Raw genomic sequence first — 18,955 nt, 5'->3', positions numbered from 1 at the left:
GTGCAGTGAGTGGTCGGAAGATAGGGTGCTCCAGATGACGTCAGTGTGACGAAACGCGTCGAGAACGTGACCACATCACTTCCGTCTGAACGATCCCGAGGCTAGGAACGCATATCCGGCGGTTGGGACGCACGCTGATCCCAGGCGAGCACCGCGAACGAGGTAGTTGCGGACCCTATGCCATACGGATGCGCTGCATGTTGATTTTATGTGAGTACATGTCTTTTTTGGAATCTAAATAAAAGTTTTAAAGGCAATCCTGCACTATCGGAGGCTTCTGTTTTTCCCCTTTTTCATATACCCGGGAATTGTACTGGAGCTCTCTCCCTGATGCTTTAACCCCTATGTGTACCGGAGCAAGGAGTGGATACGAGTGGTAATAGGAAGGATAGGACGGAACCAGATTGCCGGTGTATGGGAGCGACCCCTGTTATCGACCCGCCATTTACCCCTGTAGGGGTATGGACATCCGGTAAGCACAGGACCCCAGGAGAGGGAGAGCACCCTATCTTCCGACCACTCACTGCACTCCCGGCTTCATAGAAAGAAAAAAAAAGAGCACCTTACTCCATCCTTATATGGACTATAGAACTTTATGATTTCTGTACCAGCTCTGATTGCACTATTTTTGGACAATTTTAAAATACACAGAACCTGCTTTTTGAGCCTTTGAATTTATATGGTTCTCACTTTCACAATTTATATAGTTATTTGCACGGCTGCACTTATTTATTTACTAGTGTTTATATTGTCACCAGTGTGGGATGCACATAGTTCACCCACCTTTTTATTTTCATTGCTTATGAGTATGCAGTTGCACTTTATTGAATAGATGGTTATGACTATTCGGAATGCACCTTATTTAGTTTGATTAGTGCACTATATTTATTTTTTAGCACCTTTGCACACTAACTCTCTATATCACCATAATTTATTAATACTATCTTTATATGCTTTTATATTTTTATACCTACATTTACATATATTTGCATATTTATGTTGAGTCTCAATAAGCAGTTTAGGTATTGAACACATTTATTTATTTATTGATTTGGTATCAGCACATAGTGTTAATTTTACACACATATTACACACCCATTGTGTTTTTATATCCTATTACTTATATAGTTCTCATTCCCACATACATTCTATGTGCATTTGCATGTGTTGAACTTGGTCTTGAACTATAGGAGCCTAACCCAGATTTCCCATTAACCTACTTTCCTGGCAGCACCAATCACTTCCCTTTTTGACATTTACACCTGACGCTCCCCCATTGGGGGTGCATCTTTTGGAGTGGGCAGCAGCCATTAGTGTTTTATATATAGAAATTTTACGCACTATTTTATAGATAGCTTATCCTAAGCGCAGATCTATCTTCTTTTCTTCATATGATAGACCTTTAGCTCTGCAATCACCATAGCTTATGCTCCCATCTGATTGAAGAGCTCTAGCTGTAAGGTCATTGTTCACATTGGGTGTATTATAGTGTACACCCGTGCAGGGCTGTGTACCCAGGGAAGGGCTGCACGAAGATGCACAGATATTCTGTAAATCCCCATGCAGGCAGTCTCATTGATGTCAATTGGGACACACTGGTTGCATGAACATGGCAGGGTGTATCCCCGACCTCACACTGTCTGCGTTCAGGGACACGCACCCACATGGAAATTAGGAGCAATAGCCCCAACTGTGTAGCTACTGCATCATTGGGACTGCCTGCACAGGGATGCATGGAATACGTGTGCATCCATGTTTGGGTATACACAACCTTGCACAGGCGTTCACCAGTACGCCATTTGAAAGAGGCCTGTGTCAGAAGAGGGACCATGTTGTGTGACTTTGCACATCTTTGTGTTTTTATGCACCTTTGCAAGCATGTAGCTGATTCAAACAGTTGGGCCTTAAGGAATTCCATGCACACACAGTAGAAGGGGTTTGTTGTTTGTTTTTTGTTTTTTTTATGCATTTTTATGTGTGCTGAGATTTATGGTAAGGTTTGATCTGCATATTCATTTAAACCGTTACAACCAATTTAACTTTTGAATCTCCATGTAAAAAAACATTTTTTCAGTATCAAATGTGTGATTCTTCATGTCTCCCTCTGGATTTGTTCCAAAGCTCCCTTTAATTCCAGCTCATCCTTCTTGTTGATCCTGCCAATATTCCTCCTGCAGAGGGCTTACGATGCTGCAAAATTGCTCCTGAAATTCCACTTTTGTCACCCTCTCCCCCAGCTTCTCCTGTGTGAATAACTGGGCTGTATATGCATGTCTTACACTTTGCCAGCAAACAGTTGTTGTTACAATGCAGAAAGTACTGACAAAGCCTAAAGCTCACCCCTTTCTTCCAGTCTCCCCACATCATTGGAACTGGTGCAGTATTGCCCAAGGTTGGGAACAACACCCACAGCCCATTCTGTTATTGAGGAGGAATGAGTGAAGTTGCGGTCCCATGTTTAATGAAAATACATGCATATTGGTGTATTACCTTACTTGCTCTACACAGCCATCATGTGGCTATAACATGTGCCTTAACCATAGGAGGAGATTGGCCTGCTTTCAGTTATCTTAATTTAGGACAAAATAAAAATAATTACCAACCAGCTCACGATGATGATCTTTTACTTCTATCTATTTAAAAATAGTTTTTAATTCTCATGTTTGTTTTGTGGACATTTTGAGGGCTTTTAGTTTCAAGCAGTGTGCTTAAATAAGTGATTCTAAGATGCAACCCTTTTTTGTAATAGGTTTATAAATGAAATGGTATTTTCACAGATTGCTGGATCCTCTTTCACAATGACGTTCTTTGGAGAGGGCTACAGTCAGGACCAAGATCCCCAGCAAGGAAAGCCTAATATAAAAATATGCACACAAGTTTCAGGACCAGGTAAAACTTCTTCCTTTTTTTTTTTCCCCCCTGCTATGTTTTTATAAAATGTTTTTGCCATTCGTAACAGCCAACTAGGAAGTTGAAACTTGCAGATGGCCAAAAAAGGGCAAGCAGAGAACAAAGTTCTGATCACTAGTATTGGTTCGGGCTCCTGTACAGATGATCTTTTCCCCATTACTGACTTACTGTGACTCCTGTGCTTCTGTGTGCACATCCCTTTGTGTAACATCACTAAGTCCCACTACAAATCTCCTGAGACTAGCAGTTAATGGCAGCAGTGCCTTGGATTTCACACTGCATATATATACAGCTATGAGACTGTAGGCACAGTAGTGCCTAAGCACTCCCATAGTGCACTGATATTCTTCAGGATGATATCAAAACAGCTATTTATAGGGTGTTGTTTAGACATCGTTAACATGAATGTTCACTAGAACATAGCAAATCTTCACTTCTTGAGTTCAAGTTTACTTTAACACAACTTTGCTGCACTGCTGCAAGAGAGAACCCCTAAAATAGGGCTTAGGTGTGAGTTGATCCTTAGGCTTTGACATTTACCTTTTCCTAAATCCCTATGCATTTTCAGTGCTTTTTGCAGAAATGCATTACAGTCCATTTAACATGGTTTCCTATGGAACATGTTCTGTAGTGCAAATCTGTAAAATGCAAAAATCACTAAGAATGCATAGGTGTGAATCGGGCTTAACACTAACTGACCTCTGTTTTGTTGCATGTATTTTTTGCACCACTTCAGATACACGCTTAATTGAGAAGTATTGCTGTATCAGCACAGGGTAGGGATGAATGAGCTCCGCTGTCTTTGTCACACAAGGCTGAGGGATTGAGATAGATTGCTCATTACGCCCAATTCAGCTTACGATTTCATTCACATTTGATATGCCTGATGTAAAGAATGGACATTTTGTTCTCACAAAAGTTTAGACTTGCAATGCAATTCTGTGCTAATTTCTGTAGGTAATGGATAAGGGTGGAGATAAATATATATATATATATATATATATATATATATATACATACACACAATATAATACTTTTTTTTTTACTTTAATATATTTTTATGTAAAGCTTTCCAAGTATGCATCTTTTTTTTTAATTGTTTATAAATGTTACTTCACATTACAGAAATCGCCTATGTTGCCACACCAATTGCAATGGTACAAGCCGGAGTAACTATTTTAAAGGAACCAGACTCTCTTCCAAAAAGGTTTGTGCATAGTCACATAATTCATATCTCTTCAGTGGCATTATTTTCTTTTACAGCACTGTGTGCCTCAACATCATTTATTACTTTTCTTATGTTTAAAACAAATTCTGAATTGAGTAGAGAAACATGTATCGCAAGTAGCATTCATATGATTTGGGTTTGAGATTTGACAGGAGAAATTAAGCACATTAGTAGATTTAGTATATGAATCTTATTTTATTATATATATATATATATATATATATATATATATATATATATATATATATATATATATATATATATATATATATATATGTGTGTATATATATATATATATGTATATGTATATATACATTTTTTTTACACAAGTAGATCTGTAGTAATCCTCTTTTTTTTTTTAAATCAGATCATTTTTTTGAAAAAAAAATGTTGTCAAAAAAGAAAAAAAAACATACAGAAAGAAGAAATACACACATACAAAACAACAGAGCCAAAGCAGTGCAAAAGATAAAGTCACAGTACATAAATTACAATAAACCAAAACATCATGACAGCATCATCAAACAGTGTTACATCACACTGCACATAATGCAAAAACACTATACAAAGGCCCAAGCTTCAGTGTCATGAAATGCTGAAACAAATGGCACTGTAGCTGAGAATCAAGCCCAACAGTGCAACTATGCGTATATCTGACCTCGCCCTATCATGACCACCCCTCAGTAGTAATGTATTAACCTATAGCAGGAGGTAAGCCTAGCAGTATTGTCAAGGGGGTATACCATAAGTTCAGTGGCATCCATGCATGCATAACCATCAGGGCATATGGAGGTAGAAACAATCAGCAGCGATGGCAATGGCTCTCAACCAAAACAATAAAACAAGAAAAACAAAAATGTGAACTGCCTAAAGGTGTTCTCCATTATGGTCAGTCAGCCCAAAATAGTGGCAAATATATTGCCGTGTGTTGCCCCTAAGTCCCCCCCGACCACGCTACAGGTAAAGGATCCACCCGTGTTCACCACCGCAACATTAAGAGGAGGTTATGACCCCACCTAGAATCCTATTCGTGACTAGTTGAAGAGGAGCTAGACCAGGAACATCAAGCCACTGGCCCCATATGCGTTCAAATTTCAATACATTACCCCTGTGTTTATAAGTGAGATTTTCTCTTAACAATAGCGCGTTCACCTCAGTCAACCATTCAGCATGTGTGGGAGCCACCGATGAAATCCACTTCCTCGCCAATAATTTCCTGGCAAGGAATAGAACTCTGAGGATAGCAGTGTGCACACCAGGAGTATACAATTCCTCGTCCAACCAGCCCAGAAGGCACAGCTTCGGGTCCAGAGGAAGAGCAAGATTCCATATAGTATTGACGGAATGCATAACTGCCGTCCAGTAGAGGTGCAATTTAGGACATTTCCAAAGCATATGTAATAGAGTTCCCGTATGCACTTTGCTTCGAGAGCACAGAGGAGAATTCCTCCTATGCCAACTATGCAGTCGTTGTGCGGGGTTCTATACGTGCGGTGCAAAATAAAAAGTTGCGTGAGTTTTTGAGATGAGGACAAAGATACCTTAAGGACATTATCAAGGATACCCATCCATTCCTCCGCTGAAATGGGACCTAGGTCCTCCGTCCACCCATCCCTACATTTAAAGGACATAGCTCTAGAGATCTGGGCCATAAAAGAGGTGTATAGTGATGAAATTTGACCCTTTTTGACCGTCGACATCCGCAAGCGAGTGAGAAGGACTGGGTCACAAAGACTCCATGAGGAGTCTCTAGCCTGGGCAGTAAGGGCATGCCGGAGCTGTAAATATTGGTAAAAAAGGGAGTTGGGCAGGCTAAATTCTGCTCTAAGCGTTTGAAAGTCCTTGAGAATACGTCCCTGGTACAACTGCGATATAAATCTCACCCCATATTTGTCCCATCCAAAGGAAGCTCTTGAGTTTAGCCAGTTCGGGATAATTAGAATTATTCATAATACGGGAGTACCTGGAAAATCCTCTATAAACAAAGTGCTGCTTAGCGCGATGCCAAATCTTGTCAAGGAATTTCAGAGTGGGGTATTGAGGGAAATTTCTCAGATCACCTGCCTCCAGGGATTCAATCAGGGCACCTTTAGCAAGGAGTGTCGTAAGGACATTCTGAACTGGGTCAGAGACATCTCCAAGAAGCCAGCCCGTAAGGTGCTGCATCTGGGCCGCTAGATAATAGTAATAGGGGTTCAGCACTGCCAGGCCACCAGAGTCCTTGGCCTCCTTGAAGCGTTTCCAATCGAATCCGTGGGGACTGTTTTTTCCATATAAGAGAGCGGAAAATAGTATTAAGTTGTTTGAATATATGAATGGGTATCCAAATGGGCGCATTGTGTAAAACATATAACAGCTGTGGGCTCCAGATCATTTTAATCAGATTACACCTGCCTACAACAGACAAGGGTAGTTTAATCCAGCTGGACAACTTCTCTTTAAACTTTTGCAGTAACGGGGAGACATTAAGTCTGATATAGTTAGCTAAAATAGGATGAACTATAATGCCCAATTATCTGAACTTATCCACTTCCAAGATCTGAGAAGCTATCTGAGGTAATGGACGCTCCAGGGGGTCCAGTGGTAACAATACTGATTTCTCCCAGTTTATTTGGAAACCCGAGAAGGATCCAAACCTGCGAAACAATGCCATTATACCAGTCAGGGAATCAGCGGTATCACCCAAAAAAAGCAGGGCTATAGTCAGCATATAGAGCAATTTTCTCCTCCCTCTCGCCTCTCTGGAACCATGGATCATAGGATCTGCCCTGATAGCCGTCGCAAGGGGCTCCACCACCAGGGCGAACAATAGGGGGGACAATGGACACCCCTGCCTTGTGCCCCTATATACTGGAAAGGACTGAGAAAGCATGTTATTTATCCGAAGACAGGCAGTGGGAGCCCCATACAGCAGCTTGATCCAGGAGATGAACGTGGCCCCCAGACCAAATTTCTCAAGTACTACCCATAGATACTGCCATTCCACGCTATCAAACGCCTTAGCGGCATCGAGTCACAGTATCGCCCTGTGGCCACAGTTGTCCGGGGGAATTTGCATGTTGAGAAACAATCTGCAGAGATTTATGGCGGTGGACCGACCGGGTATGAACCCAGACTGATCCTCATGCACTATCTTGGCTATCACTTTAGAGAGTCGCATGGCCAGCACTTTTTTTTTGTTTCAAAAACAAGCGTTTATTGAGGTATGCATACAAACAAAAAATCATGGGAACAACAAGGTAATGTGCAAAAAGAACGTACAGATGCATAAGCACAATGAACGCCAAAAGTGCAACTTAACAAAACACAAGGTTCAACAGGAGTGGAGTACACAAGAAAAAGAAATGCACAAGGGAAGTATATGCATATACACTACATCAGAGGGTTGAGAGTACACAAGTAAAAACCAAAATATAAGGAGCATGGAAAACTTTGGTCGTGCTGTGGTAATAAAATAATACAGTTAGGGGACAGTCTGCCAGGGGATACAACAGCTCATTAAGGGGGCGGAGAGGAATCACAGGTGGAGTTAGTCTGAAGCCACCTATCCCAAATCTTGTGATAGCGGGCCGGGCACCTTCGATGCAGATAGATAATCTTCTTGTAAGGGAGAGAGCTATTAACCTCCGTGATCCATAAGGCTAGCGTGGGAGGGATGGCTGCATCCACATTCGAGCGATCAATTTGCGAGCACTAAACAACGTCTCATGCAGAAATGTAGTTGTGTATTTGTCCATATCCCCATCAGGGAGTATACCCAGCAGGCAGATCTTAGGGTCTAGCGTCACAGGGGTACCCATCTGGTCATGGAGAAATTTCACCACTTGTTCCCAGAACCCATGAATACGGGGGCACTGCCACAATAAGTGGCTGAACGTGCCGACCGCGAGCCGGCACGTGGGGTCTCGGGAGGGGTCAAATCTAGCCAGTGTGTCCAGAGACAAGTATGCCCTATGAATGATGTACACTTGTGTAAGGCGATCAGCCGCCTTGGGGGAGACCAAGGTGCAACCCTCCAGAGTGTCACTCCATTCCTCATCGTCCATGTCTCCCATGTCAGCCACCCAAGCGTCTCGAAGGCCATAAGCCAAACAAGAGGCACCGCCCGCAATAAGAAGGTCATAGAAAACAGTAATGAGTTTGCTCGACTCCTGGCCCCCCACTATCTCCAGGACATCCGGGAAGGGAGGGAGGGGATACCCGTGGGGAATTGGGCCCGAAGAGCGTGCCTCAGCTGCATGTAACGAAATTGCATAGTGAGGGGCAAAGAGAACTCCGCGCGCAATTGCGCAAAAGATTTAATCACACCATTTCGAAGCACATGGGATAGGTAGTAAATTCCCTGATCCATCCATACGCTGGGGTCAGTGATCTGTAATGGTTCCGGCAAGTGTCTGTTATACCATAGAGGGGTGGAAACATGCACGACTGGACTAGCAGTCCTAGCAAGCGCGACCTCCCAGACTTTCCTATAGTGGGCCGAGGTACTGCCGCGTACCGAGGGACCAGGGAGGCCCGACGCCCTGTGCAAAATATCACAAAACGGGTGAGGAGAACGGGTACCCAGCCTATTATACGCCAAAGAGATGTAACTCTCCCGGTCCAGATTGTTCACATGATAGATGTGTGAGAGCTGGGCTGCCATATAATATGCACTAAAATCTGGAACCGCTAAGCCCCCCAATTTTGTCGTTTTTTGTGTGGGACACCATGCAAGTTTGTGACGGGAAGATCCCCACACAAATGTTTTGAGAAGTCTATCCATCACAACAAAATATCGCAACGGGAGGTAAACAGGGGAATGCCAAAGCATGTATAAAATTTTGGGGAGCAGAATCATCTTGACAATGGCCATACATCCTGCAATCCCCAACGGAAGTCTCGCCCAGGCCTGAGTTTTGAGTTTAATTAAGTCAAACAGGGGCTCTATGTTAAGTGAGACCTAGTCCAACGGGGAACGGGTAACCAATACTCCCAGATATTTAAAGCAGTCCACCCTTTGTAGTGGCAGAGCCGCCTGAGCGGCATCAGGGGGAAACGGATCAATGGGGAGAATCTGGGATTTGTCCCAATTGATCGTGAGGCCCGAAAAAGTACCAAAGCGTTCGATAAGTGCAAGAGCGGCAGCCAAGGACGGGCCAGCGTCAGCAAGGTACAGGACCATATCATCCGCATACATACCAACCTTATCGACATTAGTGCCAGAGAGGAAACCCTGAATTCCAGGATGTTCTCTAATGGCCATGGCCAAGGGCTCAACTGCAAGGGCATACAGTAGCGGCGAGATCGGACATCCCTGTCGCATCCCCCTAGGGGAATGGGTCGGACACCCAGCCGTTGGCCACCACTCGAGCACAGGGGTTCTGATATAAAAGCGTAAGCCATTTAATAAAACGCGGCCCAAACCCGAACCGCCGCAGACAATGCCAGAGATTACACCACTCGACAGAATCGAAGGCTTTGGCTGCATCAAAGGTGACTATTACCCTAGTACCCACTGTATCATGAGAGGCCTGGATGTTCATAAACAAGTGACGCGTGTTACAAGCGGTGTTCTTAGAGGGCATGAAGCCAGTTTGATCGGGATGGACAATAGACAGGATAACCTTGTTAAGGCGAAGGGCCAGTATTTTAGCTAAGATTTTAACATCACACTGCAGAAGGGATATAGGGCGATAGGAGTCGGGATAGTGAGGGTCTTTGCTGGGTTTGGGGATGAGTACAATGATGGCCTCACACATGGAGGGGGGCATAGCCTCCGCTTCAAACATCGCGTTATACAGTTCCAGAAGTCTAGGGGCCAGGGAGTCGACATAATTGAGATAGAATTCAACTGGGAGCCCGTCAGAGCCACGGGCCTTGGAGCGAGCAAATTCCGATATGGCCTCTGTAATATCATCTAACGTAAATGGGGAATCAAGCATAATAGCCTGTTCCTCAGTCAGTGTAGGGAAGTTGAGAGGGTCGAGGAGGTCCGTAAGGTCACTGGTATCGTAGTGAACCCTGGTCGTATAAACGTCCCTAAAATATCTAGCAAATTCCCCCACGACTGCCATGGGATCAGACGGATCACCCTGAGAGACGTGGTGAAGAGTGATAACCACCAGGGGCCTATCATTCATGTGGACCAGGTACGCCAGGAGTTTGCCCGCCCGCTCACCCTGTTCGTAAGCTCTCTGTTTGCAGAAAAATAGTTTGTGATGGGCCCTCTCTGGACACAGCTGTTCCACAACCCTGGTTTGTAGTCTCAGGCGGGCCAAAGATTCAGAGGATGAAGAGAGGGAGTACTGACGCTCAAGATCAGCAAAGCTCTCCTCCGCTTCAGTCTGAGCTAATCTAGAGGCCCGCTTGAACCTAGAAATCCGTTCAGTGAGAAGCAATCTGGCGTGACCCTTGAACGATTCCCACACAATAAGAGGACATGCAGAAGGTGCATTCACAGTAAAAAAGTATTCCCACTCATCCCCCAGGCCAGCCAAGTCCGGGACCACCGTGAACCAAAATGGGTTCAAACGCCACCCCCTAGGAGGGGACGACGCAAATGGGGTTATTTCAATCCAGTAAGGAGCATGGTGAGACAGTAATCGGGGCCCAAAGTCGGCAGACCTGAGGCGAGGGACTAACACTTGAGATATCCAGATAGCATCTATTCTAGACATGGTGGAATGAGTGGCAGAGTGACAAGAGTATGCACAGGTTGAGGGGAACAAGCAGCGCCAGTTGTCCAGTAGACCAAAGCCCTGTAACATACGGCAAAATCTAGTGTCCCGAGAAGGAGAGGGCAGGGTAGGAGCTGGGCCCTGTCGGTCAAGGCCTGGATTGGACACCATATTATAGTCGCCCATCCAGATAGCCGGGAGGGAAGGGAAACGTGACATAAAGTGAAGGCCCTCAACCAACAGCGAGGCCACATATGGGGGAGGAACATACCAAGCAAGAAGCAACAGTGCATGCCCGCCCACCGTACAATGAATAAAGACATACCTGCTTTGGGGATCTGTAAACACCTCCAGCGGTACAAATGGCACCGATTTTAGAAATAAGGAGCGTGACACCTTTCGAGTACGAGGAATGTGTGGCATGGTACGACCAGGCCACCCAAGGGCGGCGGAGGGCACGGCAAAGATGACCCTCGGCATGCGTCTCCACCAATGCCACGACATCTGCTCGGCTGTCCTTAAGATATGAGACGATCACGGCACGTTTAATTTTGTCGTGAAGACCACGTACATTCCACGTGATCACTTTTAAGGTGGCCATAGGGAGAGGAGGCTAACAGGGAAAAACAGAATCAGAGGGGCGATCCCCAGAGCAGGCAGGTCCACCCAGCACAAAAAACAGCACATATAGTACAGCATGCAGCACCTAAGTAAATTCACATATGTATACTCCACACTCACAGTTAGGCAGAAAATAAAACATAAAACAACCCACAAAGCCCACTTAACCCACCCAGCTCCACATAAACCCCAACACATGGGAGCATAATACCCAAAACTGCGGCACCGAAGTGCCAACACAACATGGCTCAGCCCGCAGGACCGAAAACAGGGGGCTAGTGCAAACATCACCCCCCGCAGAGCAGGGGCAGTCCAAAGTACCAGTCCTGGGGCAGGAGAGCAACTGGGGCGAACATCCTCTGAAATGCGGTCCCCGCAGAGGTACCCAAACGTGAACAGGTGTAGGAAGGTTAGTAACAACGTGAGCCAAGAACAGTCCCGGCAGTAAAGTTCCTAAGAAAGGGGCCCATCCACCCCCAAGGGGTTAGGAGCAGTCCATAAGGCCGAGGCACAAAAAGGGAGAACTAGGAGATGATCAAGTGAAGCACAGATCAGGGCAGACTATCCAGCCAGGAGACGGCAGCCTCAGGGTCCTCGAAGAAGTGAACACGGTCTTCGCCCACTAACCGCAGACGAGCAGGGTACAACATAGAGTATTTGAGATTGCGCACCTGGAGGCGCCGTTTTAATGTCCATAAACTTGCTGCGCTGTTTCTGCACCTCAGCAGAAAAGTCTGGAAAATCCATAACGTTAGTATTATTAAAGGGAATATTGCCTTTCTCCCTAGCAAGGCGAAGTACAGCATCACGATCCCTAAAGTTCAGAAGTTTGGCTATAAAGACCCGTGGAGGGGCATGCGGGGGGGGGGGGGTTCTTGGCCGGCATCCTATGTGCACGCTCCACGACAAAAGCATGGGAAAATTCCGCACGGCCATAGGCTGTAATAAGAAGTTCCTCTAGGAATGTGGCAGGATGAGATCCCTCAGCCCCCTCCGGTAATCCAATAAATCGTAGGTTATTGCGCCTGGCCCGGTTTTCCAGGTCATCCTGTTTGTGTAAGAGTTGCTGAATATCCCTGGAGGCCTGCTCCACTGCCGATTGTACAGGCAGCACAGCGTCTTCCACCAGGCCCGCCCTATCCTCCACCTCGGTGATGCGGCCCCAGGGCTTCTGCATATCCTGGCGAATTAATGATATGTCCACTTTCACCAGCTTGGAGGTGAGGGTAGTTTGACATGCAGAGATGGCCTCAAGAAGCTGACTATGGCGGGAATCGGCAGCGGGGGAACCGCCGGAGGACAGGGGGCCGCCATTTTGGGCCTGTGCGCAGCTCTCAATGCCGCCTCAGAGGGTTTCTTCTAGGGTTTTTTAGAGCCGCCTCGGAGGGTTTCTTCGGCAGAGACATACCAGGTAAGTGCAGCGGGTCAGCGGTGTCCAGTGGTAGGTAGATGAGTGCGGTGGATGGGCACAGGATATCGGCCGGGAGAGAGCAGCTCACACGCGTCCGCGCACATCAAGCCTCAGGCCACCCCCCCCTTGCATGGCCAGCACTTAAGCAAATATTTTCAGGTTGGTAGTGAGGAGTGAGATAGGGCGGTAAGATTCAGGTTGGGCTGGATCCTTCCCAGGCTTCAAAAGGAAAACCACCACAGCCTCATACATTGAAGCAAGCAGTAAACCTTCCTCGTAAGAAGCTGTAATGATGCGGAGCAGCTCAGGCAGTAGAACCCCACTGAATTGTTTACAGAACTCTATGGGGATCCTGTCTGTACCCGGTGCCTTGGAATTGGGGAATGTAGCTAGAGCCTCCTGAAGTTCCTCCAAGCGAATGGGGGAGTTCAGGCGGGAGCTGTATCCCCTGCAGGAAGTCCTGTAACTCTCCCGGATCATAAGACACCTTGGAAGAGTACACGTCTTGGAAAAAAGAGCGAAGCCCCTGTAATATGGAGGACGTGTCCGTGACTACGTGGGCCGTGGGAAAAGACAGTCTGTGTATAACCGAGGAGGGCCGTTGCGCCCTATATATGATGGGGAGAATATGACCAGTCCCCCCCCTCAAAGTATGCCTAGGAAGTAAAAAATATTTTATTGTCCGCCTGTTGCTGCTGGATTGAGCGGGAGAAGCGCTGCGCATCCAACCAGCGGTTTTGGTTATCAGCCGAGGGTGAATGTAAGTATTCCTGTTCGGCCTGTAGTACCGCTGCACTAGCTTCCTGAGCTCATTGCCTACTCTTAGTCTTAATATTCCGAAACCTCTTTAATACACAGGCCCCTTATAAACGCCTTCATAGCATCCCACACCATGCCAGGAGATGCAGAGTGTCTGTTGTCAGTTATGAAATGTTCAATTTGAGTACAAAGATTTAGTGTCAGGAAAAAGTGGAAGCCAAAAAGGATTCCAGTGCATGGGGAGTCTAGTGCCCGGCAGCGTCAATCGTACCTGAACCAGGGAGTGATCAGACAGGCCCCTGGCCAGATAAGAAACCTCGGGTAAAAAGGGGGGAGAGCAGGTCAGAACCCAAGGCCAGGTCTATGTGAGACAAGGTGGAGTGAGATGTGGAGTGGCAGGAAAACATGGCCTCTAACGGATATTTACTTCGCCACAGATCAACAAGTCCCAACTCCCACACAAACCTGGCAAAGGGAGTGAGCACCCTGGGCCCCTGAGGACAGAATTTTTTGTGTACATCTAGGGATACGTCCAGCACATTATTAAAGTCCCCAAGCACCAGAACCGGGATCTGAGGATGTTTACTAAGGAACCGAGACAAGACACTCTAGCACTTCAAAGGCAAACGGAGGTGGTATATAAACATTTGCAAGTATACATTTAAAGGTATCCCACAATCCTGATAAAAAAAATAAATCTTCCTTGGGAATCAGTCTGGGAGTGCAAAGTTTCAAATTTAGTGGTGGCAGAGACCAAAATAGAGACTCCCCTGGAGTATTGGATATTAAATGAATGAAATTGAACCAGGTACTTCAGGGAGCAAAGTACCCCCACCGTATTCTTAGTCAAATGCATTTCTTGTAAGCAAGTAAAGGTGGGGTTATGGTGTGACAGAAAAGTCAAAACAGCAGTGCGTTTGCGGGGGTCATGTAGGCCTCTCACATTCCAAGAGAGGAAGGAACCGTTGGAGTTAGCCATGGGAGAGTATCAGAGGGCGTGAGGGCCACCATGAGCCAAGGTCACCCATGCGGGCCAAAAACGGTGGATGGGCCAGTAAATGGAGGACACAGAGCAACACAGGGGCTGATAAGCAACAATGTAATGTACCTGGAGAACAGTGACACCGGGCAGTCCAAGGTAGAGTACATAACCATGTACCGAAGGGGCCCCAACAGGGAGAGCCCTGAAAAAAACAAAAACAGGAAAAAGAACATACACAAAAAACATCAGTGAAAAACTTGTGGGTGGGAAGCCAAGGAGGCGTTGTCCACCCATGCCCTGCAGGGAACAATCAGTAGATCCAGAGGTGGGGGTATAGAAAGAGGGCCCAAACTCGTGCAGTCCCTGCTTTAATAAAAACCGTGCAGGGATCCAAGCAAAAAGTAGAACACAAGACTTACGAAGTGCTCTCTCAGTGGCCCCTGAGAGGAGAATTGGAGACTCTTGCATGCAGTATGGAACACCAGAAAGGTGGGACAATCACTCAGCAGCTGCCCGCAATTGCCGTTGTTGTCGTTCCAGCCAATTAGTTGCCATCACAGGATTTTAAAAAAATGAACTGTGCCATTTGCTACAACGCTCAGTTTCGCCGGGTACAACATGGAGTATACCAAGGGGATAGCCAGCAGGCGTTTCTTGACGTCGGTAAATCTAGTTCTTTGTTTCTGTAAGGCAGCCGAAAAATCCGGATAGATAGATACCTTTGCCCCTTGAATGTCCATTCTGGGCTGTTGCCTGGCCATCCGCAATATAATATGCCTGTCTTTGTAATGTAGGGGTTTGAGCAGAAACGGCGATCATTGCCCCCTGGTGGCGGAGCTCTGAACGGCACCCTGTGCGCCCTTTCCACTGAGAAGAAAGGGGAGAGATTGTCTTTCCCAAAAGTGTCCAGCAGCCATTTTTCAATGAACTCCACAGGGTTTTTGCCCTCCGATTTCTCAGGAATGCCCACTAGGCGCAGGTTACCACATCGCAACCTGTTTTCCATGTCTTCCAGTCTGGTCATGGCTTCAGAGACCCCCGCAGAGTTCATCCGCACATCTTGGATAATAGGTGGTAGCTCATCCTCCACTGCGCTCACCCTGCCTTCTAATGCCATAGCCCGCTCTCTTATCCTTTCCATATCATGCCTAATATGTAAGAGGCCTTCTTTCATACTTTAACTTCTGCAGACAGTTCAGTGATAGAGGTACCATAAGTATGAACCGCATTCAGGATATCCTGCAGCGTAGGCTCATCGGGTGTGATGGCGCCTGAATCCCCCCCCCCCTGCAGCATGGTCTAAGTACTCACTGTGGCCTCAGAGGGCGCCATCTTCATGTTCTCCTGCTGAAGTGTGCGGCCCGCTGGAGCGGGGGGAACCACTGGATTTCAGTCCAGGCGAGGAGACTGTGGGTTTAGGTAGCAGCCTGTGTCTAGAGGGGTCATGAGCAAATTTCTCCAGTTTAGAGAGAGCAGTAGGCTGCCTGTCTTTCCCCTCGCGCTGAGGCAACGGGCCTGCTTCTCAGCGGGTGCAGTGTCCTCCTTCTTCCTCGTCATCGTTGAGGAGCCGCTACGATGACCGGGAACCGACACAGGGGCGATGCTGACATGCGGACGAAGTGACCGGGCAATTTCTGCGGGTATACGAGTCAGGGATCAGGATAATAGCCGTCAGGATGTTACATGAACGGTTCAGCCACGCCCCAATCATCCTCTTGCACATCTAAGACAACCTCACACCACTTCATCAAAAAAGAATTCGATTAGAAGTTAGTGGGATAAATGTCCAATCATCATATAGAAAATACATAGACCGTTAATAACAGAACTTCAGAGGGCTTTTGGAGGCTGGATGCCAAGGGAGAAGGGAAATGCTTTGCTCAGCAAGGATACAAGTCCTTAAGCCTTCAAAACACTAGCAGTTTGTTTTTTTTTTTTTGTTTTTTTCGTTCAACCCAGCAGGCTGAATGAAAAAAAATTAAGCGATCAAGAGGAGCCGCTGTACTAACAATCCGATGTTAGTACAGTGGTCTCCTCCCACTGAGCTATTGTGTTCTGACAGGGGGACGGCCCACCGCCAGAACACATCGGTCAGTGCTCTGAAAAGCTCATTGGCTGAAAGCGCTGATCGAATGCCGATCGACAGACCTTTTTCAGTCATGCCGCTTCGACAAAAGCTGGCTTGGCTGCCGTACAAACGGGCTGAATGTCGTCTGGTTTCTATTGAACAAATCCAAAATCCAATACTGCCCCATGGTCGGCTCCTGTGTACGGGGCTTCACGTTTAAAACCGCCTAATGGATTCAGGAACCGAGCAGTCGGTGTTTGGCAAAGTCTCATTTTAATAACCTAAAATTGTATACCAACCATTTGTGCTAAATCCACAATTTGTCTATTGTGTATATTCTGGAGAAAAGGAGAGCGTCTGTGATGGGAGAAGGGTCTTATTCCATTTTGTCTGTTGTACTGTAGAAGTAACTGAATCTGACAGCTCTATGTCTGGTGAGTTTTACGAAAGTTGTTTTTTTGTTTTCCAGGGGAGGGGTTTTCACACCTGGAGCAGCGTTTTCCAAAACCAAGCTTATTGACCGTCTGAACAAAGCTGGAATTCACTTTAATGTCATTAGCAAGACTGAGATCTGAGCATTGCTGGCATTGAAACTACATGCATGACTAGGGAATAATTCGAGCACTTAAGCTTAAATATGAATAATGCTTTCTGTCCTTTATCTGTAAGACTGCTAATTGCACTAATGGATGAAATACTTTCCATATTTTTCATAACTTTGCATTACAGTAATTCAGCTTATAAAATATTGTAATATTATGGAAAAAAAAAATGATGGAAAAAAAAATAAAATATTTTAATATACGTTCCTGTGTGTGTTGTTTGTTTATTTCTCCTTATAAGGTTGGCCTTAAACCCCTATTTCCTAATTGGCAATGGTTGGGGAAATCTGTCTGTCCTTGCATATCATTAGACATTTGTCATCCCTGTTTTGCACTGCAGATAAGGCGCTAAAATTTAAAACTGTGCTCCAAATTGGGAGCATTGTTCTTTTTACTGAACCTGATCTTCTTTTGACTACGCTGTTAATCATTTACTATGAATAATGCGTAATGCATGAAAAAATAACCGTACCAAACAGTACAAGTAGCATTGTCAATGTACGCCAGTGTGAGATCCCCACAAGGGTGAGAGACCAGTGAAGTACAGAGATATGTCAACATTCAAATTCCTGCCGCCCCGCCCCCCCCAATAATCATATTAACCACTTGCTGCCCAGCTGCTGTACTTATACTGCGACAGGTCGGCTCTGCCCTGCGAAACAACGTACCTGTACATTGCTTCGTGATGCAGCTAGTGGGGGCGCACGCTGTTTGACCACAGGGGGTAGCCAATCAGCGGGTCCTGTGGAAGCAATGTCTGCCGGGCACCCGCGATCGCTCCCCGTGTAGACAGAAGGGCGGTCTGCCGATATATAAACACGGCAGACCGCTATTCTGTCAGTGATGAACACAGGGATCTTGTGTTCTTTCTATTTAGGAACACAGGTCTCTGTGTTCATCTTGCAAGTCCATCCCCCACAGTTAGAAAGAACCCCCGAGGGACACATTTAACCCTTTGATCACCCCTGGTTTTAACCACTTCCCTGCCAGTATCATTAGTACAGTAACGGTGCATATTTTTAGCACTGATTACTGTAGTAATGTCACTGATCCCCCCCCCAAAAAGTGTCAAAAATGTCAGGTATCTGATCTGTCTGCTGCAATGTCGTGGTCTCGCTAAAAATCGCCATTACTAGTAAAAAAAATAAATAAAAATGACATAACTCTTTCCCCATTTTGTAGACGCGATAACTTTTGCTCAAACCAATCAATTTACGCTTATTGGGTTATGACGGCATCCCAGAGCGGCAGCGCGGTGATCGTGGCAGCTCTGTGTTCCTAGGACACGACAAGGCCCTGATCTTGGTAAAGAGCCAATGACGTGGCTCTTTACCCATGTGATCGGCTGTGTCCAATCACAGCCGGTCACATGTAAATGGGGAAATGCCATTTATCAGTTCTCCTCGCCTCACACTTTGTGTGTGACGAGGAGAGCCGATCAGCGGCTCCTCAAAGCGGAGTCTAGGACAGGTAATCAGGGCACTGATCATTAGTGCCCTGATTACAGTAAAGTAAAAAAACAGTGCCCACAATCAGTGCCCATAGTGCTGCCAGTCAGAGCCCGTCACTGCCACCATGCAAATTGACTGTATGTTCCTTAACCACTTCTGGACTGGAAGGATTTACCCCCCTTAAATGACCAGGCCATTTTTTGCGATTTTGGCACTGCATTACTTAACCACTTCAATACAGGGCCCATTCACCCCCTTCCTGCC

The 18,955-nt window shown here is 46.1% G+C and overlaps 1 protein-coding gene across 1 annotated transcript in view; it reads left to right on the top strand.

The window, feature by feature from the left end:
• LOC309549446 (saccharopine dehydrogenase-like oxidoreductase) overlaps positions 1-17,320 on the top strand; it is a 172,176-nt gene extending 154,856 nt beyond the window's left edge. The window contains exons 10-12 of the mRNA XM_082249745.1: positions 2,778-2,889; positions 4,036-4,117; positions 17,108-17,320. Of these exons, the coding sequence (XP_082105871.1) occupies positions 2,778-2,889; positions 4,036-4,117; positions 17,108-17,213 (300 nt within the window). The 3' untranslated portion in view covers positions 17,214-17,320. The remainder of the gene's footprint in view (positions 1-2,777; positions 2,890-4,035; positions 4,118-17,107) is intronic.
• Positions 17,321-18,955: the final 1,635 nt, after the last annotated feature.

Source organism: Pelophylax lessonae (assembly GCF_965119305.1).
Source record: "Pelophylax lessonae genome assembly, chromosome: 3".
In the NCBI taxonomy this organism is placed as follows: Eukaryota; Metazoa; Chordata; class Amphibia; order Anura; family Ranidae; genus Pelophylax; species Pelophylax lessonae.
Note: the sequence above shows the minus strand (reverse complement) of the source record. Positions and strands in the feature narration are given on the sequence as shown.